At 37.7% G+C, this 16,676-nt stretch overlaps 1 protein-coding gene across 1 annotated transcript in view; it reads right to left on the bottom strand.

Annotated features, from left to right (window-relative positions):
• LOC101891146 (probable sodium/potassium/calcium exchanger CG1090) overlaps window positions 1-16,676 on the bottom strand; it is a 32,148-nt gene that overhangs the window by 2,467 nt on the left and 13,005 nt on the right. The window contains exons 2-5 of the mRNA XM_005191538.4: window positions 3,547-3,753; window positions 3,236-3,479; window positions 2,889-3,178; window positions 1,815-2,823 (exon numbers count right to left, since the gene is read on the bottom strand). Coding sequence (XP_005191595.1) covers window positions 1,815-2,823; window positions 2,889-3,178; window positions 3,236-3,479; window positions 3,547-3,753 — 1,750 coding nt within the window. The remainder of the gene's footprint in view (window positions 1-1,814; window positions 2,824-2,888; window positions 3,179-3,235; window positions 3,480-3,546; window positions 3,754-16,676) is intronic.

Here is a 16,676-nt window from a genome sequence, read left to right as displayed (position 1 = left end):
CAAGAATCTTTTAGTTTTCGAACATTTTTTTCGATGTCGTAGAGTCAGAATAATCTTTATTTCAAAAATATATTTTAAGTGAATTCATATTTAAAAAATATCCTCGTTTCAATTTTGATCCGAATCCTAAAGTATAACAATTTGAAATTGAGTTGCTGCCATCAGTGGCGACTTTTATATTAAAGAAACCATATAAATAAATACCTCGCTAGAAGCTCTTCACAGTAGCATACCTTTGGTTCATATAAAAAAATATGGACTTTAATATACATTCAAGATCGTAAATCTATTGCGAAAATTCTCGAAACTTCTATACAAATAGGCGATAACGTGTCCGTAAGCAATATTTTCCAACGAAAGGATGTGTATTTTGTCGGTAGGGCGGTTAAGGTCGTAAACGTTTTTGTATAGCCCCCATTTAATTGGTCACATTGATCACATGTAACAGAATTGTTTAGACTTCGGTACTCAGAGTTTGTAACGGGTTCTACCTCTTGTGGCAGAGCCTTGTCTATATAGGTCGACTTTTCTAATAGCATCATATTTCAGTACTTCCTAAAATATTCGGTATTATTATGATTTTCAAACGATTTTTATGGGTTCCGCCTTCTGTGGCAGAAGACTGCCACTGAGTTCTTCTTTCATCCACTTAACGGAATCTCCAAATATTTGGTATGAACCACATTTTTAACAGACTATTTTTTAATTTGGTATTTAAAACTCGCAATATATAATAGCCACTGTGGCAGGAAATTGGTACAATCGACTCTAATGTGTTTGAACCGATTACGCTGGTAAAAATGGAAGTGCGCCAAATATTCAATCTTCTTACTTTTTTTCCAGAGATCCGTGGAAATGTGGAACATTTAAGAAAACCCAACACATATGACGCCCTATTGAACGACTTCTTACTGGATAGGTTTGATTAACTAAAAAAGGGAGCAGGCTTGTCAAATTCCAATTTTCTGATATCTTGAATTTGAATTGAATTACTACTTCTTTTATGAGTCCTAGAATATCCTTCAGATATTACAATAAATCTTCTTTCACAAGATTGCAACGGAAGATGGCGGAAATCGGCATCTTAAATTTTAATGTTCCGATAATTTTCTAGTACGTTACCATGTTGCTGTTGTTGTTTTTCACTCATCATCTTGAACCACTAAATTGGTGCATCAACAAAATATGTGCATTGTTTCAATTCAGTGGCGCCCAAATGAATCAATCTACCTCGGACTTTCTTAAGTATTTTAGAATTTATATTTATATACATTCTACTGTTTGTAATTTTGAACTGTGTTGGAAGGTGTTTTTCTTAATGTGCATAATAACATTTGCATACTGCATATACGTGTCTGGGTGTGTGCGTGTGTGGTAGGGAGTGTGCCATTATTGCGGGATTGTGATATTACGTGAGTTGGGAGTTTGCTGTGTGTCTATGTCTGTGTTTGTATCTGTATCTGTGTCTGTGTAAAGAACAAAATTTTTCAGATATTACCTCGCAATTACACAAAGTTTACCCACAGAATATCGACAGATAGAGAGATAGATAGATAGATAGATAGAGAGACAGTAGAATAGAATAGGAGGAAACACACACAAAACAAGACAGAATGAAAATCGTTTGAGAATGACACTTGAGTGTCCTCAGCTGTCCTTAAGTCTTCGCGGTTGCTCTGGTGATTGGTTTCATTTTGGCTATGCCTTCTAGTCGGCGGCACCCACGTACACAATGTTTCTCTTTTTTTATTTGTTTCACTGTTTGCATTTTGGATGAGGGGGTGGTGGGGCGGTGAGCTTTGCTTTACACTTACCTTTCGATATGACATTGACGTGAGAGCCCGGCTTTATGATGGCCGTTTGTATGAACCACGGAAGACCTAAGCACACTAGGATATCAAAGACATTCGAGCCGATTGCATTTGAAACGGCCATATCGCCATAACCTTCTTTGATTACCGCTATTGAGCTTAGGGCATCGGGCACAGAAACACCAGCAGCAACGAACGTTAGACCCATCACCGTGTCCGGAATGGCCAGGGTCGAGCCGATGACCGTGATCATCCAGACCATGAAGTATGAATAGAATGAGATCCAAATCATGGATATGAGAAATGTGAAGGGATACCAATTGCGATACTGTTCGGTCCGACAGTCGGGCATGGTTTTCTGGCACAAGAAGTGAATGGGGTAGACGACATACCAGGAGATGAGGGCGGGCAGGCCGCCCTGGGTGGGCCGCTCCAGGGGATTGGGTCGGGCCTCTTTTGATTTGTCGCTGGATTTGTAGTATTCGGGAGCACCGCCGGTCGCAGGTTGGGGTTTGCCCACCACGGGTTTGTTGTTGCTATCGGCGCCAGCACTTTGGGTAACCACCGAGTCGGGTTGATCGGGATTGTAGGCCATGTTCTCTTGGCCCTGTCCGGCGCTGAATTGACTCATGCCCCAGTCATCCACCGGCGGTTGACTGGCGATGGTACTGCCTCCCACAGGATTGCTCGACGATTCCTCGCCCCAGGCGGCATTTGGATCCCAGCTAGAATTTGGATCGGAATAATTTTGATAGTCAGATGTGGATGACTGTTGCTGCTGGTTTCCTGAAGAGGCGGCGTTAGGCTCCTGTGACAAATTAGTCTGCTGCTGACTGCCTTCCGTGTACGTGCTGTCGGGTACATTCTTGTAGGTGACCAGGGAGGATTGTTCCTCTTTCGTTGGAAGTTTGAAGGGAAGATTCAGAGACATGGCCCAGCGTTCCAGTTCGGTGTTGAAACACAAGGCCACACAGTAGATCACATAGAACAGAAGCATGACAACAGATTCGAACTGCAAGGAACAGAAGGAAATCATTACAAGTTCTAAGCTCACAAAAGCCCGTTGCAAATACTCACACAAGAGATGACGTCATTGAAGATAATTATCAACATGACCAGAATGGACACACAATAGAAGAAACAGTCCCGCACCAGAGGCCACCAATTCAATTGGCACACCGTTCCCGAGCACAGGGCACACACCGAGATGACAAACATGATGTTGAAGACGGCCGAACCGATGACGCCACTGATGCCAATGTCATCCTTGGCAAAGAACACACCAATAACCACTGTGGCCAATTCGGGGGCTGAGCTGCCAGCAGCCATGAATGTGGCACCAGCCACATCTGGTGATAACTTCAATTCTACAAAGAGAAGATGATTTTGAACCATGATAGAGAGATATTGTGCTCCGGACTCACCTTCACATAGCCTATCCAAACTGGCCACGAAATACTCATCACAAACAATGGCCAGGCCAAAGAAGGTGAAAACGGCAACCAGGACATGAATCACCAGGCCGCCATGTTGCCGCAGCCATTTTCCCATTAGAGGACGGGGGAACTGTTCAATTGCTGGAGGGGTACAGTTTTCTCGTCTTGGACGCCATGTAGGAACTGCAGATTTGGGCTCCAAATGCGTGGCCGCAGTGCTTGTGAACATGAGCTGGTATATCAGGAGAATCGGAATTTAAGAAGGGAGGAATGGAGGCTTCATCGGAATGAATGCTTACCTGCGTTGTATCACCAACTATCGTTTCGTCGATTTCCTCACCGGATTTCGCCAGAACTTCTTCGTGTTGATCCTCAGCGTTGCCGGGTTCGGACAGAGGTGCCGATTCATCGCCATTTTTCGCCGAGTACACAGTGACACAATAGTATATCAGAAACAGTATTCCCATGTTCCACATGCGAGCTCTTCGTGTTCTTCTGCTGTAAGCCTACGAGGGGAGAAAAAAGGGAAGAACATAAATTAGGTTTCTTAAAACTTATGGTGCCTTATGGTACTAAACGTGTACGAATAGTGCTAAAATGTACTAAAAATTCGATACTTAGTATTGGACAAACTGAACGAGCTTACTGATGGAGTGTTTGCTATATGTACCAAAGGATTTTTAGAAATTCGAACTTTAAGGTTACGAAAAGTTCTAAAATGGTACTAAACTTCTAAAATAGTACCATTTGGTATTATGTAAAAGGATAGAGCCCAAAACTTGAAATTTGGTATGTGAATCAAGGCTCGAAAGTAATTTTGACTTTGAAGTGTGTACTAAGTATGCGAACTGTACGAAATGGTACGAAATTTGAAACAGTTTGGTTTAATGAGAACGGATTCAGCTGAAATTTTGAATCGGGGTCCCTTCTAGTGGTAGGTTTGTGAAAAAGAGGAGGTTTTGAAAAAGTGTACTACAAGTGTATGAAAAGTACTAAATAGTACGATATTTGGTACTATTTAGTATTGGTGTGAACAGATAGTGCTTTAAATCTGATATTTAATATTAGGGACGCTTTTCATGCGTAGCCTGAATATATCGAGTTTTTTTTTGGAAATGTGTTCTATAATTGTATGGAAAGTACTGAATGGTACTTTTTTCGGTATCGGATGAAGCGATAGAGATACAATTCAGAAATTTGATATTTAGACTACTGACGTACTAATGGTGCTAAATTCGGCATTGGGTAAAGGAATGGAGCTAAAAGACCGGATTATGATGTTGAGGCCTCTGTTGGTATCTGGGATTGTGGAGGTGGTTTTGAAAATGTGTACTATAATTTTATGAAAAGTACCATATTTGGTACAATTTGGTATTAGGCAAACAGACAGTACTTGAAGTCTTGAATTTGATATTAGCTTCGATGTTCATGTGTAGCCTGGGATAAGGAGGTAGTTTCGAAAATGTGTACCATAATTGTACGAAAAGATAGAGAGAGATAAAATAGAGATAAAATTCTTAAATTTGATATTTAGATTGCTGATAGTATTTGTGTTTGAGATTTGACGGCGATTTGGAAATGCGTCCTACATTTGTACGAAAAGTGCTTAAAGGTACTAAGTATGGAATAGGCTGAGGGAATAGTGCTGAAATTCTGAAATTTGGGATTGAGATAACGAGATGGCTATGGTAATGTGTACTACAATGGTACGAAAAGTACTAAATAGTACTAAATTTGATATTGGGTGATGGGATAGAGCTGATATCCGGATATTTGATATAGATATCACTTGTGGTGTCTGTTGGTGAGAGAAGGAGCTGGTTTGTGCTATGCGTACTATAATTGTACCAAATGTGATATTGATATTGAACTGAAATGTGATATTATGGTCACTGTTTGTAGCTGAGGTTGAGATAGGGAGATAATTTTGGAAGTATGTATTATATTGCACGAAAAGTACTAAATGTTACTAAATTTGGTACTAAGTGAATGTATAGAGCTAGAATCCCGAAATTTGATATTGAGGTGTCTGTTCGTATCGCGTGGTGGTTTTGCAAATGCGTATTATAATTCTTCGAAAAGTACTAAATGGTAATCATTTTGAATTACTGTTGGTAATTAGGATGCAGAGATGTTGAACGCTTTGGATGTGCGTATCAAATTATACTAAATTTGGTATTGGGTGAAGGGATAGAGTTGAAATTCTGAAATATAATATTGAGGTATGCAGATATTGAAATATATGAGATATGCAGACGTTGAAATAGTTTTGGACAGTAAAATTGGCAGTGGGTCCATTTCACTAACATCTTCCTTGTAAACTTCAAAATGAAAGCTTTTAAGACGTTTTGGTTTAAAAGGTAAAAATGTTTCTATTATTCTTTCCGAAGAAGGGACAACTTGAATAATATATAAAACCCTGAAAGTCTGAAAATTTAGGTTCTATAACACGGAAAATCGGTTATCGTACTAAAAACTTTTATATTCTTGCAGTTCTGAAACAAGCCAATAATTTTCAGTTGTAATAAAACAATCTTGAATATAATTTTTATAAAAACTTTTGTACCTAGATTTTTTGACTCATTCTGGGTGGAAAATTGTTTGTTTTTTTTTATCGATGAAAAAATTTATATTTTTTTTTTTGATATGCAGTGAAAATATAGATTTATTTTCTTTGGTTACCTATAGTAAGATTTGATGAAGAATATTTTTGTCTTTGACGCCATCCTTTTAAGATGATGCTTTCTCGTATATTTTTCCACAAACTCATTAAAAGTACGGCTTTAACCTTAAAATGTCTGTTTAATAAATATGAATTCCTGGCGTTAAGATAAGATTTAGTCTCTTTACGTCTTCTAGGACCTATAGTAGAATTTTATGACAATAAATTTTGTAGAATATTTTGACTTGCTACGATCACGTTTAAAATTAGGTTTTATCCATATTTTGAAAAAAGGACCAAAAAGACCGCTTTTTTGACTAGATTCAGGGTTAACATTTCTCGTATATTTATCAGCAATATTGCCAAAGACACACACAATGCACGGATTCCGAGGAATTTTAATCCAAAGATTTCTAAGAGTGTGGAAGAGGGGGAACTTGCCTCCTCTATTTAGATTACTTTGCGATGCAAACTTTCAAAACGCCAATACATGTGTCCTTTATTTTTAGCTCTATCTTCATAATCTGCTGGATTTCCCCACAATTATTGAAAAAAAATGAATTTTGTCGCCCAGTGTAATAAAAATGCTGGGAATAAAGGTGAGAATACGTAAAACGCTTTTTTGATTGGCTCAAGTCATGGGTTGGCTTCGTTGGAAAAGAACAAATAGTAAAAGCCAAAATCCAACTTAGTCAACATACAACTTCTTTGTTCCCCTACGAAGAAGTCAGTCAAAAAAGGCTTCTATGTACTCTCACCTTAATATCAATTTTAATTCAAATGTATTCTCCACGTCACTGGAGTTCTCTTCCACAGCGGTGTAACCTTGCCACAGAAATTAATTAAGTAACCTCAGATATACGACTGCGGTTGCAACTAATTCCAGAGATTATTTACTTTCCAATGCTCTCAGCTTAATGCCACCTCCACAATTACACACCACTATTACATATTTAAAGGGAGTTGGGATTCATGGCGGGAGGCAACTACGTTTTGATTCCACCTATTGTGCAAAACATGCTTGATTTCTGTGTGTTCTTTCACTAAATGCTCAACTTTCCCCCTCTCCCCTTTATTTTACTCATCTCCTCTTCACCGTTTTTATTTTTTGCTTTTTTTAATTTCGTCATTGTCTAAGTTAATCCCTTCAAAGTATTGACGCCGTTCATCCTTTGAGTCATTCGAATGAGATTTCCACCAAACATGAGGAATGTGATTCCTTTTTTTTTTACAATACGATTGTCGACATGCGAGGGAATACAAGAAAGGAAAAGATGAACTCCGTTGGGACACTGTGTGACTTTGGTAGCAAACTATCGTTTAGAGGTGACGTTTAAATAAATCTGTTATATTTACATAATTTAAAGTAAGTTTAGATGCAAATTCATAATTAGCTTATAGCGGAAGGCCTATGCGGGGATTCTCGTTCCAGGAAAAATATTTTCTGTTATTTCTTGCCATTTTTGTTTTCAAAACTCCGAAAAAAATAAGTTCGGTACCCATAACTTTTTTGAATTCCCCTGATTTTGGATATGCGTACTATAATTGTACTAAATGTTACTATATTTGACGAGAGAGCTAAAATTCTGAAATGTGATACCAAGGTCACTGTTTGTATTTGAGATGTTATTAACTTAAGCAATAGATCTGAAATCCTGAAATTCGAAACTTTTGTGTCTCCTCCTTTATATCCTCAGCCATATGGCTAGAGAGGGTATATATCATTTGATACGGCCAAAACGTGCCTCATCGAAATAACGGTTTTAGACCCGAGGTCTCTTTGGACCAAATCCGTTTCAGGACATTTGGATTCGATCTAGCGATGTCCGTCCGTCTGTCTGTCTGGCTGGTTTGACTTGATCCAAACTTGGTACATCGTAATATTTTTGTCAAATTTAGATCGAGTTCGGAGATGGGCAATATCGGTCCACTCCTTTTGGTACCTTCCACAAAAAATGTCAACATTTTCGAAGAAAATAATTTACTGCACACGAAGAGAAAGGATAAACCGATAATGCCAATATTAGCGTCAATGCTAGGTCAGGTGCGAAAATGGACAATATCGGTCCACTCCATCAAGTATCTCCCTCACAAAGGCTCAACATTTTTAATATTATAACTTTTATAAAATGTGATGTAAGAGTTCGATTGTCTTCAGATTTCACACATCCCAATATTTGTATTAACCCAAGGTCTGGTGTGAGATGGGGATATATCGGTCCACTCCTTCTAGTACCTCCCCCAAAAAGAGTCAAAATTTTTAATATTCATGAAGCTCATAAATCGCGAAATTAACATCCGATTTTATTCAGACTTAGCACATATCAATATTTCCATCAACACGAGATCTGTTATAAAGATGGTTGAGGTCAGATAATTTCTTCTGGTACCTCCCCAACAAAGGGTCAAACGATAATAAAATCCGAAATAAGCATTCGGTGATCTTCAAATTACATACATCACAATATTTTTATTAACCCAAAGTCTGCTGTGAAGAATGAATATATCGGCCCACTCCTTCTGATACCTTCCCCTCAAAGGGTCAACATTTTGAATATCCATGAAGCTCATAAAACGGGAAATTAATATCCGATTCCATTCAGACTTCCTACATTTCAATATTTCCATCAACACAAGATCTGTCATAAAAATGGTAGTGATCGGACCATTTCTTCTGGTGCCACATACGATTCAAGATTTTGAAAAAACAAAAGCGAGATAAGCATTCAAATCTCTTCAAAATTCACACATCCAAATATTTTTGCTAACGCAAGATCTGTTGTGAAGACGATATATCTGCCAACCCCTTCTGGTACCTTACCCACAAAAGGTCACAATTTCCAATTCTTATATCTATCATAACTTACGAAACAAGTCGGCGATTCTTTACAACTTGCCATATCTAAATATTTCTCTTAGCCAGAAATCTGACATGAATATGTGATTTATCGAAATTTATGATTTTGCATAAAGTTGGATATAAATGTTCGATTTCCTTCAATTTTCATCTGTATTAGATGAAGTATGAAAATTGAATACTTAGGCCCGCTATATGCGGCATATTTCCACATTTTTCAAAAATTTTGCACATATATTATATGAAGTATAGGAAGAAGTCGAAAAAAATGTCATTCCATTCCCCCAATGTGTGTCAGTTTATCAATCATTCATTCATTTATTGCTTCGACAGACAACAACGACGCCAAAGGATGGATGACATGTTCGTTGTTCTTAGACGAGTGGGCGCCATAAGATGTTTAATTTTCGGATTACTGAAATGTTTAAACGAGATGAAGATTTAAGCGCCAGCAGACAGACACATCACCGCCATTTGATGGGGGTAAACAATAATGAAATGCTGTAAATGTGTCTGGCTGGTTGTATGTAGGTGTATATGTGTGTGTGTACGGTGGAGGGTGTTGGCATCCCTTGGAATTTTGTTGGTTACTGTTACTGTGGCAGGGTAGGGTAGGGATAATTGGTAAAATCTATGCAAATATGATTTGAATTGCAGCCAATATTGACATTGCCAAATAGGACGTGCTCGAAATGCTAATGGGGACTGGAGGAGTCGTCTACATCCTTGGAGCCAGCAAGCAAGCAAACAAACAATCAGTCAGCCAGTGATTCCAGCATCGCACCATGCCATGCAATTATAGACAAACAAATATTTAATGATTTGATTACATTTACGTTTCCTGGAGCCGCATAATCGACATCTCGAAATCTCTCTTTCCGAATTCCTTTGAATTCCTTTAGCCTTGACACACAAACATCACGCACACAAGCTGAGGAAAATCTAAGGATGACTATTTACCTTAGATAGGTAACTGGGAAATAAGTTTCAATATTTTTCTGTTTGCCGAATTATTTAGGCAAATAAATCCATTCTTCATAATTTGTGAAAGTATTCATTGAGCGCTGGGATTTAATTTGATTTTGAATGGATATTTCATGGGAAAACCGTATCTTTGATGATTTTATTTCGATGAAAAGGCATGAACGATTCTTTAGTTAAAGCTAGTATACATTTAAAAGTGCCTCATCGAAATAACGGTTTTAGACTATAGGTCTCTTTGGACCACTCCTTCTGGTATCTTCCCCACAAAGGGTCAAAATTTTGAATATCCATGGAGCTCATAAAACACGCAATTAACATTCGATTCCATTTAGACATGGTACATCTCCATATTTCTATCAACACTTATATTTGATATAAAGATGGTAGAAATCGGACCATTCCCTCTGGTACCTTCCCCACAAAGGGTCAACAAGACCTGTTATATAGATGTTAGAGATCGAACCATTTCTTCTGGTACCTCCCCCACATAGGGTTGAAGATTTTGAGAAACAAAACACTCAAGGAAAGCGAAATTAACATCCATATCTTTTTAAATTTCACACACACACACAAATATTTTTGCTGACACAAGATCTGTTGTGAATATGACATATATCTGCGAACACCTTCTGGTACCTCACCCACAAAGGAACACAATTTTCAATATTTCAAATATTTCTCTCGACCAGAAACATGAGATGAATATGGCATTGATGATTTCGTATAAAATTGGATATAAATGTTCGATTTTCTTGTAATTTTTTTCGGTCGGCTGTATCTGGTACATCACGCACAATTCAACATTTTCTAAAAATTATCACATATGTCATGTAAAGTGAAGGAAGTCGCCAATACAGTCCAAATCTGGAACGTTGTAATATTTATATCATATTTATTTAGGTCCAATACGAAATGGATAATACTCCATTAGCCATTCCTTCGGAAATTTCTCCATAGAGGGTCAACAATTTGAATAATTAAACAGTTTCTTTTCAGTTTGACGCCGAGAACATGGCGGGGTTAAAACCAGTAAGGAAAGCTGAAAAGTCAAGCGGGGACCGACTATACGATGCCCCACACCATTATGCGTATTTAGTAGAGCTCTCGTAAAAGAAAGGTTTATATTGGGCATTTCTGAGCTCTATGAGATATCCTGTACAAAATATAGTTATGGTAGAGTGCATATTCCGAAAGTTGGAGATTTAAAAACCAAATATGGGACCAAATATATATGGAAGCTATAGCTATATCTGAAGCGATTTTCACCAAACTTTAAATATTAACTTCTTGAAGGAATTCGCTTGGAAGTGCAACATTTCCCTAACATTGGGCTGAAATTAGCCATTTGGTGTACAAGAAACCCAAAATCGGACGAAGATATATAGGGGAGCTATATCCAAATCTGAACCGATCTTGATAAAATCTAAATCATGCATTGCTGGGCTGAATCTAATATCTGGTACTAGATATCATTTTTATGGGGTGTATATTACGAATATGAGGGACTTAAACATCAAATCGGATGAAACATATATATGGGAGCTATAGTTATATCTGAACCGATTTCTACCAAAATTAAAGTACTTATTTCTATACTAAATTCGGTCGGATGTGCCAAAATTCACACCATTTGAAGTGATATTAGCCATTTGGTGCATAAGAAACCTAAAATCGGATGAAGATATATGTGGGAGCTATATCCAAATCTGAATCGAACTTGATAAAATTTGATCTATGAATTGTTAGGTTGTACCTGATATCTGGTGCTAAATATCAGTCTTGTGGAGTGCATATAACGAATGTAAGGGACTTAAACACCAAAATCGAAATATATGGGACCTATAGCTATATCTGAACCGATTTTCACCAAATTTAAAGCACATACTTGCAGGCTGAATTCTGTCGGATGTAGCAAAATTCACACCATTTGGACTGATATTAGCCATTTGTTGTACAAGAAATCTAAAATCGGATAAAGATATGTATGGGAGCTATATCTAAAATTGGACCGATTTTCACCAATTTCAATAGGGCTCGTCCTTAAGCCAAACAAATGTTATTAAGACAATTTCATCTCAATCGAATAATAAATGCGACCTGCATTTTGTTTACAAAAATACATGGACAGACGGACGGACAAGCATAAATCGACTCAAGATGTGATTCTATGCTGATCACCAAAGGGGACAATGGGTCTATCTCGTTTCCTTCTCCAAGTTACAAACAAATGCACAAAGTCATAATATCCTTACCACTATGTGGTGTCGACAAGGACCGAATTATCCGCTTACAGACTCTTCGATCTACGTATGAAAGTACATAAATGTATAATTGCGTAACTAAGGTCTCCATTGACAATTTTTTTTGATTAGCTACTGCATTACCACAGATTGTAGTACGGAGTGGAGATTCTCTTGTGGCTGCCCAAAGTTGCTGTCTTCCATCTCTGTTTATCAACGGATAAAGTGCCATGAAAATGAATGGTTGCAAAAATGAAATTCAATAGCTAAGCCCTACAACTAAAGTTCGGAATACCAACGGCACCAACGGCATGCAGCGGTTGTAACAAGTTGCAGCAGGAACAACAACTACAACAAGTCCAAAAACCAACTGTCAACAATTCTGTGTCAATAAACTCAAAACCACATTTGGCTTTCAACCGAACTCAACTGAATAGCAATAGCAACAACAATCATTCGATTTGCACCAGATTATCGAATGAAGAAGAATAACAAAAAAAAAAAACAAGGACAACAGCAACAACAGCAAATGCATTCATAAACAAATCTCAACGAGAACAGAGAACAGAAAACAGAAAACTATGACAAATGTAAATCAAATAAAAATCATCGCAAGTGGCAGTCAATTGCAGGGATGACGACATCAATGACGAATGACAATGAGTGGCGTTGTCGTTGTTGTATTGGCAGGACAAGGAATCAATTCAAATTTTAGGGGGGGTGTGGGGGGTAAGGGGACAACAAACACAATACAATGGCTAGCAACGAAAATAGAGCAAGGAAATGACTAACAATCCATTTGTCCATTGTGGCTAAGGCGGGCATGGGAGGGACAAATCCACATTTTCTAATCCCTGCACAATTCGCATCTCTGATGACGATGATACACCATGGCTGTTGCCTATGAATCAGAACCTGGGGCTATCAAAAAAAAAAAAAAACTCGAAAAGGGAATGTCTAGGCGGACAACAAAGATATGAATTCTTTTGTAAAGTTTTCTGTGGAAGGGAACATAAATTCATGTACAGGTTACCCAGGTTTTTGACTACCAATGTTGCTAAGGTAGGACAAATACTTATCGCTCATTTACTAAAAGAGTGGCACATCTCAAAAATGCCCTGTTTCGAGAAAAACACATTTTAAATTTTCGATTAAAATTTATTTACCGGAATTAAAATGATTCTCATACAAACAATAGTATAACTACGCAGACTATTATTTAAAAAAAAATATAAAACTAAAATTTAATTTTTTATTAACTACAACGAGAAAATGTGCATAAATGTGTTTGTTATCCAAAACAATGTTGATAAGACATATTTCCAAAGTATCAGCAATGATATTTTATGAAAAAAATGTATGTTGTCGTTGCATAGCTCTATGTACTATTTTGGCGCCCAAATGTTAGATCCTTGGTAACAGAATGATTCAATATTTTATATTGATTGCGTCTAGAGTTTTATGTAATAAAAAATGAAAGAGGTGACATACATTTTCTACAAAGTGCGCAATTTCTTCTAGCTCATAACTAGATCTAAGGCTGTAAGGAACGAAACTGCTTCACTCCATCTTTCGTACATCTCACCATCAAAAGACAAGATAAGGAAGAATCATCCACTATATTGGGGCTCTATTTTTATTGGAAAAGTTAACATTTGATTCGAAATCGAAACTTTCAATGTTTATTTGATTGAAAACGTTCCAAAGTGTTATTTAGCTTGGGTTTTGAGTTTTTATTATACCCTCAGCCTAAGCCTAACATTGAACCATTTATTCAAAATTGGACTAAGCGGATGTACCATTTGAGTCGCACTCTTGAACGCATTAAATTATATGGACCGCAGTATCTATTCAAATAAAAATGTCATGGTTATTTCGGAATTTTATGAGTTTTTTTCAAAAAGTTTCCTACAGCTCTTATAAATCGAATCCTTGAATGTTCTGGATCAAAGCTATCATTTTCCAAAGAAAAAGATTTTATAGAAACCAATATAATTTACGATTGACACAAGCGGAAAGACCCGAATCTTGGGATTTTTATTTAGGTTCACTCTTGGTGCAGGGGGGTTAGGAATAGCGTAACTTTTCGATATTCCATCGAATGAAAAATATTCGACAAGTAAGAAACGCTACAAAATGATAAACAATCGTAATGGAGAAGAATTGGGACTTTTAAATTGTCCAAAAGGGCCACACTCTGAAAAGGCAAAAAATTCTCGTTCACTTGGTAATGCCGGTCACATATGGGGCTTGCCAAGGGGTTAGCTGAGAATATTTTTTAAACTGACTCTCATTAAATTGCTCGGTAATTTATGTACTCATTTGATTCGACTCTTTGTTCCACCGGAGTTTTTGGCTCGTTGTCCCGCAATAGTCTTTGCCTAGTGGTCCCGCAGGAGCTTCGGCTCGTTGTACCGTACCGTAGCTTAAAAATTGTTAGTAAATTGGAGATAATCATAAGCTATAGTTCTAGATAGATTAATATCCTAGCCATTGTATAAGACCTAGACAGCTAAACCCCATCTTAGCCACAGTAAGCCGCCGAATCTGAACAAGTTCCGATATATCTAAGAAGGCCTGCGCATCTGTTCTTGAACTGAAATACCGTAAGCGGTCGAGATCAAACAATTTACTACCGAACATCTCTAAACAGTGACTTCCATACTCGAACGAATCGATATACAAGAATCCCCCTTTCCGGCAAATAAGACCTGGTCATAAAAATCCCGACCACCTACATCGTACATTTATCTTGTCAGCCCAGTCAAAATCGACAAAAACCAGTTACTCCGAACACAAACATCGCATTTCTTAGTCTCTCTCACTTGCCAACATCCGACAATTATCCACGACTCCCCAATCAACTTTGAATCGTCGATAACCTAATAACAAGCCGAGTATCATTTGAACACAACCCGACATCATAGTTCCCGATTATCCACAAATCAAGAATCCCGATTGCCTAAGAGACAAGGTAAACATTCTCCATTATCACCTGAAAAACTCTATTTTCAATTCCCGAACATCTCCGAATCCGCCATACTATATTGTATATTCCTATTGTCACATTTGAACTATACAGGGTGAGATAAAAAAACTGCAACAAATTCAAACATTTTTTGTTTTTAATTTTACTGAATGAAATGTCGGAAATAGCATAAAATTTAAGAATAAGTTAAGAATTGTTCTAATTGGTCACCTTTGGCACGAATTATGGCCTTCAAACGGCCAGTGAAACCTTCACACGCTGCCCGAATGTTGCTCTGCGGTATTTTGGCCCATTCCCGGCGAAGCGCTTGCTTGAGGTGATCAATACTTTGGTATTTTTAGTGCCAACCTTGCTTTCCAAAATACTCCAGACACAATAGTCCAACGGATTGATATCCGGAGATTTTGGTGGCCATTGTGCGTTGGAAATAAAGCGAGAAACATCATTTTGTAACCATTCTTGGAATGTCTAAGGTCTGCGGCCAAAATGTTTTCGTGGCCAAGGCTTTAATACACTCTCCAGAATATTTTCGCAATATTATTCGGCATTTATTCTGATGCCACGGTCGATCGATACGAGCGGAGAGCCACCACCGGCTGTTATGGCGGTCCACACCATCACCATGGCCGGTGCTTGAGTTCTGGTGGCCAACCGAAGGTGCACAATGCTGGACAACGAATGTTTTCTCATCGGAGAAAACCAAATTCGGCAGTTCACCACTTTCGGCCAAGCGAAGCAACTCTTTACCTCTTTTGAGTCTCTTTTCTTTCTGTTGCGGTGTAAGTTCTTGCACTTTTTGAAATTTCAATGACGAATGGAATATGGAAGATTTGTTCCACTTGTGGTTTTCCAGCCAAATATAATGAAATCACACTATCCCGCTTGAATTCCGTCACGAATAACTTTTTTCTCATCAAAGTGCGTTTGTACGCTTGTAAACAATAAAATGAGCTGTCACTGGAATAATTTTAAGTCTGAAGTTGGTTGCAGTTTTTTCATCTCACCCTGTAGTAGATTTTAATTAATTTTCAAATCAATAAAACATCTAATCTACATCCGCCAGCAAATGGAGAAATCTACTCTTCTTATTTCATAAGGTTTGGTGGGTCCCATGGAGACCCTGAATGAAACTGAGCTTATCTCAGCTGACGAGTAAATAATGTTACATGAGAAGTATTCCTTAAAGTACCAGAAGTTACAAAAATATTAATTTTTTTTATTGAACAATCGATATAAGCTAGAACTTTGAACGATTAAAGCATTACTCTTGTTAAGAGCAATGAGATAATCCGGGTCCATCCAATTTTAAGTGTGGAAGCTAAAATCGTTCAAAAACGAGCAGAGTATACTCTTGCCTAGCATTCTATTAGTTTTTGTCATACCGTTGTTGCATTTCTAAGTATATGTATTTTTTCGGTACATCATCACCTTCGACCAACATACACGGATCAGAAAACAAACATTTTTTCCACTCATTTACACACTTAGAGCAAACTCTTGCTCTATTTTGAGCGATTCTACTTCCACTCTAATTTTTAGAACAGGAGTTACTTGGGAGTGCTCCCATACAAAACAAAACAGTGAAGAGTACACTCTGTAAAAAATCCTACTCTTCGATCAACCCTGCTCTTGAGCAATTTTCGCTCTCGAGAAAAAAATAGCAAATCATTGCTCTGAGCGTACGTAGAAACCGATTT

The sequence above is a fragment of the Musca domestica genome, unplaced genomic scaffold, assembly GCF_030504385.1.
Source record: "Musca domestica strain aabys unplaced genomic scaffold, Musca_domestica.polishedcontigs.V.1.1 33, whole genome shotgun sequence".
Classification (NCBI taxonomy): Eukaryota; Metazoa; Arthropoda; class Insecta; order Diptera; family Muscidae; genus Musca; species Musca domestica.
Note: the sequence above shows the minus strand (reverse complement) of the source record. Positions and strands in the feature narration are given on the sequence as shown.